Source organism: Cydia pomonella, chromosome 7 (assembly GCF_033807575.1).
Source record: "Cydia pomonella isolate Wapato2018A chromosome 7, ilCydPomo1, whole genome shotgun sequence".
Taxonomy (NCBI): Eukaryota; Metazoa; Arthropoda; class Insecta; order Lepidoptera; family Tortricidae; genus Cydia; species Cydia pomonella.
This window is the reverse complement of record NC_084709.1, coordinates 22,627,566-22,643,744: the sequence shown is the minus strand read 5'-3', so window position 1 is coordinate 22,643,744 and position 16,179 is coordinate 22,627,566. Positions and strand designations below refer to the sequence as shown.

The window sequence follows — 16,179 nt, the reverse complement described above, 5'->3', positions numbered from 1 at the left end:
GAGACATTATCATTTCGTTCGCTACGGCGCAAACAATTGGTATCTTGGCTTTCTGGTCAAATCTCTCAATCGATTCTCGTGATTTTTAAAGGCCATAATTAGGTGTTTTTTGTCGATTCAGTTTATATATTTAAGCGCTTTATTGAAGCGCTGGTGGCCTAGCGGCAAGAGCGTGCGACGTGCAATACGGAGGTCGCGGGTTCAAACCCTGGCTCATACCAATGAGTTTTTCGGAACTTATGTACGAAATACCATTTGATATTCACCAGTCGCTTTTCGGTGAAGGAAAACATCGTGAGGAAACCGGACTAATCCCAATAAGGCATAGTTTACCCTCTGGGTTGAAAGGTCAGATGGCAGTCGCTTTCGTAAAAACTAGTGCCTACGTCAATTCTCGGGATTAGTTGCCAAGCGGACCCCAGGCTCCCATGAGCCGTGGCAAAATGCCGGGACAACGCAAGGAAGAAGGAAGGAGTTTATATATTTTTTTCATAATGGCGTAGCGATAGGAGTTTGCGAGGTCTATAGCTAGTGGGGCGACACTCCTCCTTTCGGTTTTCCCGGCACCGTTCGGCTCAGCATTGCTCCGAGCAATTATTAAGGTTGGCACAACTTGACGTCCCTATACGTGCAAGACCACAGATAAGATAACGACTTGAATTTTGACAACCCTAAATGGCCGAAAGTGAAGTGCCATACATTAGAAACGGGCAGCATAATTCGTACCTGAATCGCTGTCAAACTTCGGTTTATTTTTTCTGTATGGTAGTACTATTATATATTCTGTGCTACAGCTCACATTGCCACTATTATTATATGAATGCACATTACAATTAAGTAATCGTTCTTTGGAAATCCTTACTGTGCACTTCGCATTTACCTAGCCAAATAATATATGCTGCTAAACAGGTAGGGAATGTTCCTAATACTGATTTTGTATAACAAGGACTGGGAATTACCGATCCCGGTACTGTTACCAATATTACCATGACGGAAAGGCCACAGGTCCAAAATTCATTCTTGCTTGGCAGTAATTTAGATTCGGAATGTAAATTTAATAGCATAAACATAGAGAAATAAGAATGCATAGAGTGCTGACACCATACATCAGTTTTCTTACAAAAACGCTTATTATTTTCGTTGTCGCCATCTAGCGTCAAGAAGGTGATTTATCAGTACCGCTACTTTGATACTAGATGTCACGTGTTACGAAGAGTATATTGCTCAATTCATATTACAAGCAGGAGATGAAAATAGAGTTCCGGTAAATCGGGTAAATAAAATAAATAAGCTGAAAATTGTTGAGCATTACGGCCCGATTCGAAGAATGAGATACGATAACGATACGTTCTGGTTTAGATAAGTTCTCATTTAGATATCGTTTGTATATCGTATATTTGACAGAAGCAGCTCGATTTGGGCAACCAATGTCACTTTGACGTTAGAAATATCGTAGATATATCATAATGGGATCACAGCGGAATCGAAATAAACGTCAATTTTGACATGTCGTTTAGTTATCGATCTTTTAAAGATCTTTCCAAGGTCTTAAACGTGTCTTAATCATTCTTCGAATCGGGCCGTTAGACTACTATTGTCGCGACATCTATTGTCAAATAGCAGTACTGATGAATCCGCTACTTGACACTAGATGTTGACTACGAAAATAATAAGCGTTTTGGTAAGAAAACTGATGTATGGAGTGAGCAGTTGAGCACTCAATATTTATTTATTTCTCTGTAGCATAAAAATCAAGTTAACGATATGAGGGCTAGCAGAAATGAAACAGATACCTCGTAATTATAATTGTGTAATACTTTTCCATTTTAACAAAAACAATTAGTGACAAACAAATTGCTATTTAATTGGTTAGAATAAATTACATATTCGAGAGCACAGAATCTATGACATGGTAATGTAAATTACTCATATAAGATACTAAAAAAAGTTTTACTGTGCTTTTTTTTTTGCACACGAACACTAGTCAGTAGGTATAAATTAATTCCCGTGTAGTCGCGGCAACAAGTCGCCATTTTGTCTCATCGAGGCCCAATTTGACTCAAGAAAGTAACAGAGGTTTACCATACTTTTGCGATGTCACCGCCTGTCATATTTTGCAATTCAAATTGTTGTCTTATGATACCTAGTTATGTCATCTCCTGATACAATCTTGAGTCAAATAAGTCCTTGACAATTTTCATGGTGTAATGAAGAATTATTGGCCGCGACATAAGACTTGCACCAACATAAATCTAAGTTAATGTGGAGCATCTACAGCCAATATTAAAATTACAGTATTAATTATAGGGGCTTATTATATATTATCTTTTCCATTTTGTGACTGTTTCTATAGGTATTTTCTAGACCTTAATCTTAAAAGAATAAGCTGGAGTTGTGGTTTAATACATTTATAGATTTCACTTACAAATGTTTTTGGATGGATCATGTACTTAACCTTTTGAAAGCCAAGAATACCTAGTCGTCGTTACTAGTCGTGCCCACAGCGCCAAGGACAACTATAGGTGTTATGGCGGACGCTGTCAAAGCAACCTTCACACTTTCGAGTAAGTTCATTAGCTCCCTTGTGCCCGGGAGCTTGGCGTTTAGTGATGTTTGTGTTTATGATATAAAATTTCACTGCTTAAAATTATTAAAATAACTAACTGCATTTTAAATTCTGTATCCTCAGGTCTTGAAATCTTGTTTAGCAGCAAGCTACAATTGAGTGAACATTTATAAACAGTGGTTAAATTAAGTGCGTTTTTTATCTGGATCACTTTTTTAGTCTGAATACATTAACTACCTACACTCGTCCTTTTACAGACAAAATCACCACACATGAGTTCATTGACCTTCACCTTGAGGCGTGGGCATATTCAACGGATAGTCACAATGTCCTTATTTGACTGTTTTATTATCAAGTTAACGGTATTTTTTTTTGTAAATTTTACATAATCCGAAAGAATACTTTTGGAATCGCTGCATTGTTCTCGTTTATCTTATTACTAGGTACTATGTGATTTTCAATAAAATAAATATAGTAGGTACAATGTTTGTGATGGCACTTGCTTGATCTAAATATATTATAAATATTTTGATCAATTATTAACTGTCCATTGAACATACATATATATATCTAAACAATATTTATATTTACACAATTAAGAATATTAAGCGTGCAGTTTCACAATTGAAATGTTATTCTGGATTTTATAATAATCATGTTCATAAAACATAAATTTATATAATTCGTTACACTCATTTTACAAACATATAAGTTATGCTTTAAATAACTTAATTTATGAGCATCATTTTTTTTACATTTTTAAAAACTTAATTATACTTACAAGTAAGATTAATGGCTAAGTGTTCGCGTCGTTCGATAATCGTTTTGTCTCCTTTCATTAGTTACATGTGAACAATACTGATTCATAGTTAATAATTTAATTAGGTAACTATATTTCACTTACAAAGTTTTTTAAGCACACTAATTTATTTTAATGGCCTCGGGTCGTAAGGCGTGGCATCATGGCCGACATATCTATTGTTCTTGCGTACTTGGAACCCTTGCCCCGGCGAGGTGTTGTAGTATATGACTCTGCGGATACCGAACGGGTCTACGTAGCCGAAGCTGCCCGTGCGTTCGTCGGAACCATCGGTTTCCTCCTCATGGTACTGTTTCGGTAGATAATACCGGAACCCGTTTCTCCTAAATGCTACGCCGTCGTAGCCAGGGAATTGAGGAGTGTAGCCATCGCCGACCTGAGCTCCGGCTCTCTGCCTTTGGAGCCAGGCATCCGCGTGTCTATAAGAATTCGGATTGTATATGTCGACTCTTCTGTATGGTGTGCTGTCGCTGGCGTAGTAGCCATCATCGATGCTGTTAGTGTCATATGGGTTTGGAGGTGAGGCTCCGCTTGCGGTTATCGGTGGGACGGTAGGTCTGAAGTCGTAGTGCGGGGTTGTGGTATCGAAAGAGTTTGGCGATACGTGGACGCGAGGTGTTGACGTCGGAAGACGAGCTGTGATTGATACTTCCGAGGGGAAGGGTGGGGCGAATGATGAAGATGGCACTGGGGCTTGGGTGGTGGTGCTGAAGCGAGGGGTGCCTCGATTCACTGGCACCTGTCGGTGGGCTGGTGCAGGTGTTACGCCGAAGCCAGAGTCTGTTGGTGCGGTTTTTGCTATTTTCAGTGATTCCTGAAAGAAACGAAATTATCAGTATAAGTAGTAGTAGTAAACTCTTTTTTTACAAAAATACATTTTAAAAATAACATACAATTAGTAAGAAGTACAAAGGCGGACTTATCCCTTTGAGGGATCTCATCCAGTTAAACTTTCAGAAGATGAGAGGAGGGAGTGAAAAGAGGGTGACAAATGCAGCAAAATGTACATCAACGACAAAGGAAAAAAAAAGATAAAAAATCTCCGGTTGTTTTTTTTATTTCAGGCAGGGAATTTGTATTTTGCTACAGCATTCGTTATGAAAAAATAATTAGTATGGTTAGTTATGATAAATAAAATTAATAATGTGTTAATGGAATTATGTAACATCATACCCCAATTGGTCGGTTTTGTCCAACAAAAACAGTCTTAGATTTATATATTCTGTAGCCTTCATTGTCAGCTATGTAGTCTTGCAGCCTTAGGTAGCCATCTGCACCGACCCATCCAGTCGTACCTGTATGACACAAAACAAAATAAATCCATGCTCCAAATAAGTAGCAAGTCCATAAAAAATAATTGCGTTGTGGGCGTGGTAAGTAAATGTCTCAAAACGAGATCATAGTTTACCATGTGGCCACCCACACTATGTGGTCTTTTCGTCTGTTTTTTTAGTGTTATCACGTGTGATACATTTAAAGACATAGGAAGTGAAGTAGCATACAAATATTATTCAGTTTTAATTGCGTCTTTACTAATTGTTTGAGAGTGGCTGTTCTTGGGCTTACATATGTTAGAATTTAACATTTTAAAGAAATAACCTTATTTTTAGATATTATGTAGATGAAGTGAGAAGAACAAGCTTTATATAATATTATATGCTGGATCAATTGTTGGAATGTCTGTTTGAGTGTATGTGACATCTAAGCCATATCACAACCATATTGGGTTGTCTAAACCCATTGCCTAATACGGCTCTATGATCTCATGTCAGAGAGACGTGACTGGAATTGGTAATTGTATAACGTGTCATTTTTGTCAGATTGTTCTGTGATGATAAAAACAAAGTTCCTATCCCATCGAAAACGGCCAAGCCACATATTTTGACCAAGGTGTAAACTTTGTGAAGTTAGGGCTTGTAGAGTTAGAAGCTTGGCTCTACAAGAGATCTGACAACTTTTTGACAGTGCGAGCCTTATGTTTTATTCTTGGCAACATTTTACATGAAAATGTTTATGATGGGATTCCACTTCTTTTTGTAAGTTGCTTATGACAATCTTCCATCCCTTAATTTAAAGGTTTGGGGGTCTTTTCCTATTAAAAATCCTGAAATAGGTATCTGGCGGATCTATTATAAAATCTGCTTTTTACTGATTCCTCATACAAACTTCAACCACCTTTTCCTCCCCATTTTCGCCTTTACGGGTTATTTTGAGGTTGAAAACTACTTTATATCCTTCCCCATAACAAAAACTATCTACATACCAAAAACTAAATCGATTCAGCGGTTATTGATTCCCGATACAAAATTCAACCTCCCTTTTCACATATAAAGCCTCCCTTTAAAAATATAAAGTTTTTGTTTTTTTTTTTGTTATCTGTGTAGGTACTGATACTACCCTACACACCAAATTTCAGCTTCCTAGGACTTCAGGAGGTACCCTAAGGATTTTGATGATCATCAGTGAGTGAGTGAGTCAGTGACGAAATCGGTTTTTTTTTTAAATTATGGATATAATCGAAATAAAGTATAAGAGCTATGCAATTGAAATTTTTTATGCTTAATAAATCCACTATTGACATTGTATCCCGAGAAGTTTGTTTATCTAGTATAATCCAAACCCAAGTTATGAGGGTTCAAAACAACGACGAAGTGCTTCGAGAATACGTAGGTAGTGCCTTTGCGTTTGGTTTTGCTCATCTTGGCGGGGGCACTACCGTGGCCCCTGCTATATTATTAACTAGAACCAGCCCTTAACCTGCTGAAGTAGCGCTCGTCGACCTCGTATGTATATGTTGATCTGTACTCACCGACAACTGATCCATCTTTCAGCCTGCGCTCCTTCCTGTACTGCCCGTTGTGGGTCTGATAAACGAAGTAGCGCTCGTCTGTATATGTTGATCTGTACTCACCGACAACTGATCCATCTTTCAGCCTGCCCTCCTTCCTGTACTGTCCGTTGTGGATCTGATAAACGAAGTAGCGCTCGTCTGTATATGTTGATCTGTACTCACCGACAACTGATCCATCTTTCAGCCAGCGCTCCTTCCTGTACTGCCCGTTGTGGGTCTGGTAAAGGAAGTAGCGCTCGTCTGTATATGTTGATCTGTACTCACCGACAACTGATCCATCTTTCAGCCTGCGCTCCTTCCTGTACTGTCCGTTGTGGGTCTGGTAAAGGAAGTAGCGCTCGTCATCCTCGTCGGTCTGTATGTGGAACTGGTCCGGATCCTGCTGCGGGCTGTAGCCGTCGAGCGCGGCCAGCGCGCCGCACGCGCATATCTGGAATAAATGAGAATAATAGTTAGTGGTTGTGCAAGGGGGCAAAGTTGTTGCTTAAATCCTCGTGCTAATATCCGTATAGCTGATTCAAAAATTTCAGTGCCAAGGTCTCGTATTCTATAGGTACAAAATGAATCCACCTAGCAGGTTCTTCGCAGCGAATGTGACATGACTTATTTGAATATGTATATATGTCGGCGGCTGATAGTAAGATCAGGCAGATCGTAATGTTCGTGTGTAATATTTTGATGGTAGTCTCATTAAACCAATAGATTGAAGAAGTTTTTACATTCCTTCAGATGCCCGAGGTCTAGGTACGAGGTCCAGGAATAGGCCGTCGACTCCGGGAACGATACAAATACACGTTAACGATATGCCTAGGAAAATGATTATGATTATTACTCCCTGAACAAGATCTCTCTTAGTACTAATAAATGTCAGTGCATAACCTTCACTCGCCGAATCACACCAATAAAATTTTCATATAAACTTAGAGGTACCGTGGTGGAAAGAGTCGAAGTAGTTCGTGATCTGGGAGTAATACTCGACACCAAGATGTCAATGAGGGAACATGTCGACCATATAGTCAACAAAGCGTATCGTAATCTCGGCTTTATGATGAGAACGTGTAAACCATTCTCAGATGTTCTAAGTTTGAAGATAGTATACTATGCATACGTTAGAAGTATTTTAGAATATGCCTCTCCCATATGGTCAGTCAATTACGCCATTCATAAAGATCGTATTGAAAAAATTCAGAGGAAATTTGCGTCACATTTAAATCACAAATTCAAAAAAATTATAGCATCTTCCTCCTACACTGATAAATGTCGACAATATAATCTCTTAACACTAGAAGACAGACGTAAACTTTCAGACATGAGGTTTCTCTTTGATATAATTAATGGTCGCATCGATTGCCCACAACTGTTGTCTGGTCTATCATTTCGAGCCCCAAAGCGTCGCACTAGACATACCGCCCTATTTCATGTTCCTTTTCACGTGACTAAGTATGGTGACAATGCAGTGTTATCTCGAATCCCTCGTTTATATAACATGGAATTCTATTCTGCGGACCCCTTTCTCGGATCTAGGAATAAATATATGAACAATATCTACAAGACACTTTCAGAAAAGTACAAATAAAATTAAAATTAAGATTAAATTATTCACCAGTCTATTTAGCCTGTCCATCGGACACACACAATTATGTATATATAAATATATCATTAAATTTACTTCTATGAGTATTACCATGCAACTCTTCTTTTTTTATTTATGTTTAATATTTCTAATCTACTGATGTAAAGTCATACAATTGTGTAGTATTGACATACCAAAATAAACAATGAACTGCGGATTTATTGAGGCATATGCACTTAAATAAAATGAACAATATCTGTACATACATATAATAACGTCACATCAGATCTTTACGTCTACGAACTTATTGACGTATCCGTCCTGGCTAAAATTTATGTATTTGTATAGAATCATAAACTCATAATTAATGATGAGCATGTTGTGATGAGCACACTGTCTTATTAAAACTGTTTATTATGATAATACTTAGATATGAATTACGTTATTCTAAGTAAAATGTAATTAGTGGATAACTGTCATTGGCCATCTGTTATGTAATCACTCATATGTAAAACTTTTATTTACGGCTGTTGTTGTCCTAAATATCAATAAAAAAAAAAAAAAAATCCCGATCTGCCTGATCTTACGATCGGCCGCCGAAATGTATAAAGACATATTTAGAATTCGTAGAAACCAACAAAATGTAATTCATTTATTTTGATTTTCACTTTGTTGTTTATTTGTTTAAAAGTCTTAGATACCCTTTTATATCCTGAGATAAAGGAAGCCCTTAAATGCCAACTAAGTCATTAATTATCATTATAAAATTTTGATCAATATTAACTCCCCCTCCATACAAATTTGTTTGCTGGGAGGGTTAACTATCTCTGCAGCTGACTGTACGTTAAATATACTTCATAATTTAAGCAGAAGCGACATCTAGAGGCTAATTCTAAACTCTTTAAAATTGCATCTCAATCTGTTATTGATATTTGATTATATCTCGCCCGCCGCTAATAATTGTATTGGCGCGAGATATAAGTACCTTAGTTAACAATACCTTCCCAACAGATAGCCCATTTTCTTACACATCTGTTTTCCAAGTAATATGTACGTTATTGCTACACCGGCCTTCGGGGTTCGGTTAACATCTATTGTTTAGAAGATTACTGATTCCGTCTCTAATTCGTGGCAGCCATTGTTCCTCACAATCCGCCCGAATTTACGGACAACGCGAGCGGACTGAGTAACTGATACATTTTAAACCTTACTGCAAAGAGGTAAGACACACATATGGTCATTTAAGTGTGTTGTTAGCACTGACAAGACATCAGTCTACTCAAGTCTTCTTCAGAGACCTTCGAAGTCTTATTGTTTCCAAGGGACACAGTAAATATATCATTGGTAACGTATAAGGAGCGGTAGTACTGGTTTCATAAATATTAAATATGCAAATTTAAGTAATGTTTATAGCATATTGAGTCACTGCAGTGTTGCAAATGTAGGCTAGATAAATTGACGCAGAATTAATGTTGATTCATTAGTACTTTTGGTTTTGCTCTAGTTTTTGTCCAAACCAAACATTTGGCTAAAATTAAACATGATATTTATGCCGAATCCTAAACTTTGGCTGGACACTACCGAAAATACAGTTTCGGTGCGGTCGAATGGTTCGGTAGTTTCTTGACCGAAATCGAACCTTCAGCTGAAGTATGATTTTTATACCGAATACTTGTAGATAATTATCGAAATGAGGGTCATAATATAGTAAACACCCCTATAATGGAACAGGCACTAGTAATGGGATGGTATAGACAAATCCTGTAAAACCGATGTCGGTGAAATATCGAAAATAGTCCAAGTTTTCCCTTAAATGTCCCATGATTGGTACCGTTCACATAAATAATAATAAATAAATATTTGTGGACAATCAGATCGATCTAGCTGCAAAACAGCAATGGGTACTAGGGGACGATATACATACGTATATAGATATATATATATACATAGAAAATCCCCATAACTCAGGAACAAATGGGGGGAGGGGGCAGCTGAATAGAATAGATATCAAAGTGGTAATAAAAACCAAAACACAAGTTATTCCTAAAAGTTGCTGAGCAAATGTTGGTCAGTTTGTGGAGTACACCCTAGTTTATTTTTAACCGACTTCAAAAAGTATGTATGTTACTCGATATCTCCGAGAATCGTGAACCGATTTTCAAATCTTTTTTTTGAATAGAACGGGTATAACCCCGAGATGGTCCCGTTGGCACCAAGTCGGGGTCTGATGATGGGATCTTGGAGAAATCGAGGGAACTCTTCAAATGTTATAGGTACATGTATGGCGCTTTTGGTAGTTTTTATATGAAGTCGGTTTTATTTTTTGTTAAATAGTTTTTTCATATTGCTCCTGTTACAGGCCACATCAAGTATCAATTATCAATCATACACCAAAGAAAAAGTGACCAAGTCCACCTACCACAAGACAAGCCACCAAAGATCAGCGTAAGCTGAAGTCGCGGGTTCGAACCCCACCTCAGCCACCGGTGGATTTGCGGTGGCAGTGGTGTTAAAACGTAACCAACATGGTGACAGGCAATAAAAATGCTACCGTGCAAAAGTCAGTCGTGCAAGGTCACTTTTTATTTGGTGTATGATATCTATTTCAGTTTATAATTTATATATAGTAGTGACCGAAGAGTTGGAGGCGTCCTCGCACAACCGTATCGGTATTGCGATATAATACAACGAGGAAATGCCGCCAGCATCCTTGGTACAATGCTTCAAGGGCCTATTTTAGATTTAAGCTTATTATAGTAATCCTCCGTATATATCAATGATGTATAAATATGTAAATAAATAAATATTATAGGACATTATTACACAAATTGACTAAGTCCCACAGTAAGCCCAATAAGGCTTGTGTTGAGGGTACTTAAACAACGATATATATAATATATAAATATTTACAAATACTTAAATACATAGAAAACACCCATGACTCAGGAACAAATATCCATGCTCATCACACAAATAAATGTCCTTACACTCCTTACCAGGATTTGAACCCGGGACCATCAGCTTCGTAGGCAGGGACACTATACCCACTAGGCCAAACCGGTCGTCAAATTTAATATTTCTAATCTACTGATGTAAAGTCATACAATTGTGTAGTATTGACATACCAAAATAAACAATGAACTGCGGATTTATTGAGGCATATGCACTTAAATAAAATGAACAATATCTGTACATACATATAATAACGTCACATCAGATCTTTACGTCTACGAACTTATTGACGTATCCGTCCTGGCTAAAATTTATGTATTTGTATAGAATCATAAACTCATAATTAATGATGAGCATGTTGTGATGAGCACACTGTCTTATTAAAACTGTTTATTATGATAATACTTAGATATGAATTACGTTATTCTAAGTAAAATGTAATTAGTGGATAACTGTCATTGGCCATCTGTTATGTAATCACTCATATGTAAAACTTTTATTTACGGCTGTTGTTGTCCTAAATATCAATAAAAAAAAAAAAAAAATCCCGATCTGCCTGATCTTACGATCGGCCGCCGAAATGTATAAAGACATATTTAGAATTCGTAGAAACCAACAAAATGTAATTCATTTATTTTGATTTTCACTTTGTTGTTTATTTGTTTAAAAGTCTTAGATACCCTTTTATATCCTGAGATAAAGGAAGCCCTTAAATGCCAACTAAGTCATTAATTATCATTATAAAATTTTGATCAATATTAACTCCCCCTCCATACAAATTTGTTTGCTGGGAGGGTTAACTATCTCTGCAGCTGACTGTACGTTAAATATACTTCATAATTTAAGCAGAAGCGACATCTAGAGGCTAATTCTAAACTCTTTAAAATTGCATCTCAATCTGTTATTGATATTTGATTATATCTCGCCCGCCGTATATATCAATGATGTATAAATATGTAAATAAATAAATATTATAGGACATTATTACACAAATTGACTAAGTCCCACAGTAAGCCCAATAAGGCTTGTGTTGAGGGTACTTAAACAACGATATATATAATATATAAATATTTACAAATACTTAAATACATAGAAAACACCCATGACTCAGGAACAAATATCCATGCTCATCACACAAATAAATGTCCTTACACTCCTTACCAGGATTTGAACCCGGGACCATCAGCTTCGTAGGCAGGGACACTATACCCACTAGGCCAAACCGGTCGTCAAATTGTTATTGTAAATAAAATATTGATATATAGGTTTCATAAAATAATTTTATTTCTTGGAATTCGCCGTTGCAAAGCAGTGCTGTTCAGTAAGCTTGGTCCGACTAAGTTGGATGTTATTGATGGACTGTTAGTCCTTGGCGCCAACAGTTGTTGCCAACGCTCCCACGAGTCCCACGCCCTGCCCGCGTAGATCTGACACGCTAATCGAGCGCACTAGTGTTGGTATACACTTGAGTCCCTCCAGTCTACCTTTAGGTATCAATTCTGTTTTTAGACTCTGCTTCTTCCTAGCGTTGTCCCGGCACATTGCCGCGGCTCATGGAAGCCTGGGGTCCGCTTGACAACTAATCCCATGATTTGGCGTAGGCACTAGTTTTTACGAAAGCGACGGCCATCTGATCTTCCAACCCAGAGGATAAAACTAGGCCCTGGGATTAGTCTTTAAGTCTGTTTTTAGACTGTTGAGAAAATTGAAACTTGGATTCTTTAATGCGTGTATAGTTGTTAATAGTTATATGAAGTAAGATGCCGCCGCCATACAATCGAAGTTCGAATCGAAGTGGAAAGTTCCATGTGATTTGAGCATATCATTTTAAAATGAGAGGGTAACTTTAGTTAGGCTTTAGGCTTTTTCGATGGCCGGTTCGAGTGACTCGTAAAGATCTCGATTATTAAAAAAAAAATTGAAACATATTGTCATTTTGAGCGCAAATATAAAGACTAGCGCGCGGTTGTTTCATGCGATAAACGCAGCGTTGAACGCATGCGATCACGGAATGTAGGAAAAATGACAATGCGCTTAAACAATATACGGCCATAATAGGCACATTCTTACACAAATTGTATCCATGACTCGGGAACCAATATTTGTGCTCATCAGACAAATAAATGCTCTTACCGGGATTCGAGCCCAGGACTATCGGCTTCATAGGCAGGGTCACTACCCACTAGGACAGATCGGTCGTTAGATTATCGCATTGAAAATTTGTGTGCTGTGCAGCAATCGCGTTTGACGCTGCGTTTATCGCATGAAACAACCGTGGGCTTTAGTTTTTCAATTGCTAGATTTTTATGGCCAATATTTTTGTTGTAGTCTTATTCATTCGTAATTTTATAACTCATTCGTAATTTTATATAATGTATATTTATTTATCCTATGTACCTATCACAACAATTTGTAATGTAAAATCTATCCACGAATGGAAACGATACAAACCCAACAGGGTTTCACGGCACTTTTCTGTTTAGTTCAATGTAAGATGTTTTATAGAATAAATAAATAAAAATATCTTCATGCTACGTGTCCTTTTGTATAAGACGCTCTTCGAAACTCATAGGTACTATGTAGAATAGTAGTAGTAGTATGTACTACTAGTCGAGTCTGCAAATAGACTCGATAAACCTCGCGCAGTTCTCAATGTTCTCATCACTAGCGTCAACCTTGGCTGTGCAATTGTGCTGCAACGGGAACCTTTGTTGCACTAACATTGCACTGCTCTCATTCAATTTGTACCTGTCATTAACTTAATCTCGACCTGTTTGGACACGTTTTATTAATGTTATCTACGAAACATCTTTAGTAAAGAAATCAGTTTTTTAATGCGGTAGAAAAAATGTGATAACTTAATCAAGCGTTATCGATTTTTGAACTTTTTGCCCCGAGCTGTAGGGCTAAGATGGTCGGCGCTATATCATTTGTCACCATGCCTGTCACGTTCTAACAAGTATGTAAGTGCGAAAGTGACGGCCATAGTGAGAAGCGATTAAAATGGAACCATGCTGCCACTGCTGGAAAGTTAAGTAATAAGTGTATATTTTTGATTATTTTTACCTCCTGAGACCCGGAAGCAGTTGTTTTGATATGGTATTTAGAACTATTTGTTATGCAATAAACGTTCAAAATAGATTTTGGAATATGTATGGTCACGTCTAAAAATATCGATACGGACAAAGTGCCAAAAATATGCATACACTACCCTAATATAAGGGTCATAAAGACTTGTATACATATATCTGGCTCTTCGATCGTGTCGATGGTTTAAGACCTACAAATATTTGTACCGGAGGTCTTAGGAGGATAAGTTCCGTTACTTAGAAACTGATAGACAACGCACAGCCTAAATCATATGCTATTTGAACGTTTCTTTTAAAAAATGCCACTTTCATAAATTTTGCATTTTTGTATTAATTTTGTGTTTTTTTCTACTCAGAATCACATTATTCCTATTGTGTTACCATTTCCCCATATACTTTGTATGTCGGTAACAAAAAGGAAAATTTGAATAATGTATGGAAATTTTAGGACACTTTTTCTCTGAAAAGGGCTCGCGATCCTGACTAGAAATAACACAAAAGTGGCAAAAAAGGTCACATATAAAAAAGTGGCAATAAAACGCTCACTTATGCTCCAATCCCTATGGGAGTGAAGATTAGGTTTAAAGTTTTTAGGTCTTTAATTTGAAAACCGCGGGTTCTGTTTATATATAATTAGTAGGAAGCAAACAAAAAAATCAAATTTCGTAATATGCGGCCAGTGTTACAAGAACTGTCAAAAACCAAAAGGATTTGCGTTCCCAGTAATAATCATTTTACGTCATACGTACGTTGCAGTATTACATACATTAAACATGTCGTTTAAGAACAACTTTCAATCACCTAGATTTTAGATTTAAACGACGAAATGTCACACGAATTGGCTAACCTACCTAACAGGTACGCTAAACGATACAGGTGCACTGCTAGATGTACAAAAAATCCTCCAGTAATCTGTGGAAATTAATTGGAACACTTCGAACCAACATAATCTGTGGGTTTTTAATTTCATTGTATGCGAAACTTAATTACTTATTACATTTTGAGTGTATCATGACCTACCAGGTGATTGTTTTTTTTTCTTTTTTTGTTGCTGTACTGTTTGCTTTTTGTATTTATTCTATTAACACTTAGTTTTAAATCTTAAATGTTACTAACCATTATGGACCATTGTCTTTTATTGAAATAAATAAAATTGAAATTGAAATATTTGATATTTATATAATAAATATGTATTTCTTGTAAAGTCTTTATATATCCTAAATTTAAAAAACATTACATGACTATTATTAATATCATCCAAGTCTCAAAATACCTAAATGTCAAAAGTATGTTTCATTAAATGCCGAATTTCCGATGGGACTTCTTCCTTAACATTTTTTTTTTTTTATACTACGTCGGTGGCAAACAAGCATACGGCCCGCCTGATGGTAAGCAGTATCCGTGGCCTATGTACGCCTGCAACTTCAGAGGAGTTACATGCGCGTTGCCGACCCTAAACCCGCCCCCCCTCATTGAGCTCTGGCAACCTTACTCACCGGCAGGAACACAACACTATGAGTAGGGTCTAGTGTTATTTGGCTGCTGTTTTCTGTAAGGTGGAGGTACTTCCCCAGTCGGGCTCTGCTCTAGATCTGGAATGACATCCACTGGCTGTGCCCTACCACACAAAGCGAGATGACATTCACAATGCCCCTACCTCTCTTTTGGACGTAGTTTAAGGACGTACCCGGGTCCCGGGTCATATACTTAACTATGTCTTATGTCTATGTCTTAAGTGCATTGTTACGAGTATAACCTTTGTCTTATTAACAATGATTTTTTTAACAATCTGAATTCCAGACCTTAGCATTGCATAAAATAGCACCCATCAATTTAGGTAACTTGACATATAGTTAATGGCACCACACCGATTTGAAGTTTAGGCATTTCAGGAATGTGGTATTTTGAGAAAAAAAATAGGTATTCTGAGATTCAAGCATTTGGACAACTTTCCTTTTTGAGACCTGGGAATTTTGGTAAACGGGTAAAATGAAAAAAAGGTGCAATGAAACCAAAGTTAAACAAAACTATTAATGTACCAAAAACATATGACGCTGCAGGCGCAATGAAGATTAAATTAGAATTAAATTGGGATTAAATCGGTTGTTGCTGGTACAGTCCCAACACCCATAACCCATAACGAATCATACCTAATGCACTAAAGGCAAATGCATTTTTGATAGCAAATGACTATGTCAAAATATTCTAAGACCCCTATGCCAACCTCTATGTCAATGCGTAAGTTGAGTGGCACTGAAGATATCTGTAACTCCGTATAAGATAAGTGAACTCTAAGGAAAAACTTGCCTCAATAATTCAAGAAAAATG

At 37.1% G+C, this 16,179-nt stretch overlaps 1 protein-coding gene across 4 annotated transcripts in view; it reads right to left on the bottom strand.

Moving 5' to 3' along the window:
* Nucleotides 1-1,796: 1,796 nt before the first annotated feature.
* The window catches only part of LOC133520149 (uncharacterized), an 82,591-nt gene continuing 68,208 nt past the window's right edge, over nt 1,797-16,179 (bottom strand). For all 4 annotated transcript variants that reach the window (XM_061854517.1, XM_061854520.1, XM_061854518.1 and 1 more), the window contains exons 3-5: nt 6,502-6,667; nt 4,560-4,681; nt 1,797-4,200 (exon numbers count right to left, since the gene is read on the bottom strand). In XM_061854517.1, coding sequence (XP_061710501.1) covers nt 3,493-4,200; nt 4,560-4,681; nt 6,502-6,667 — 996 coding nt within the window. In that variant the 3' untranslated portion in view covers nt 1,797-3,492. The remainder of the gene's footprint in view (nt 4,201-4,559; nt 4,682-6,501; nt 6,668-16,179) is intronic.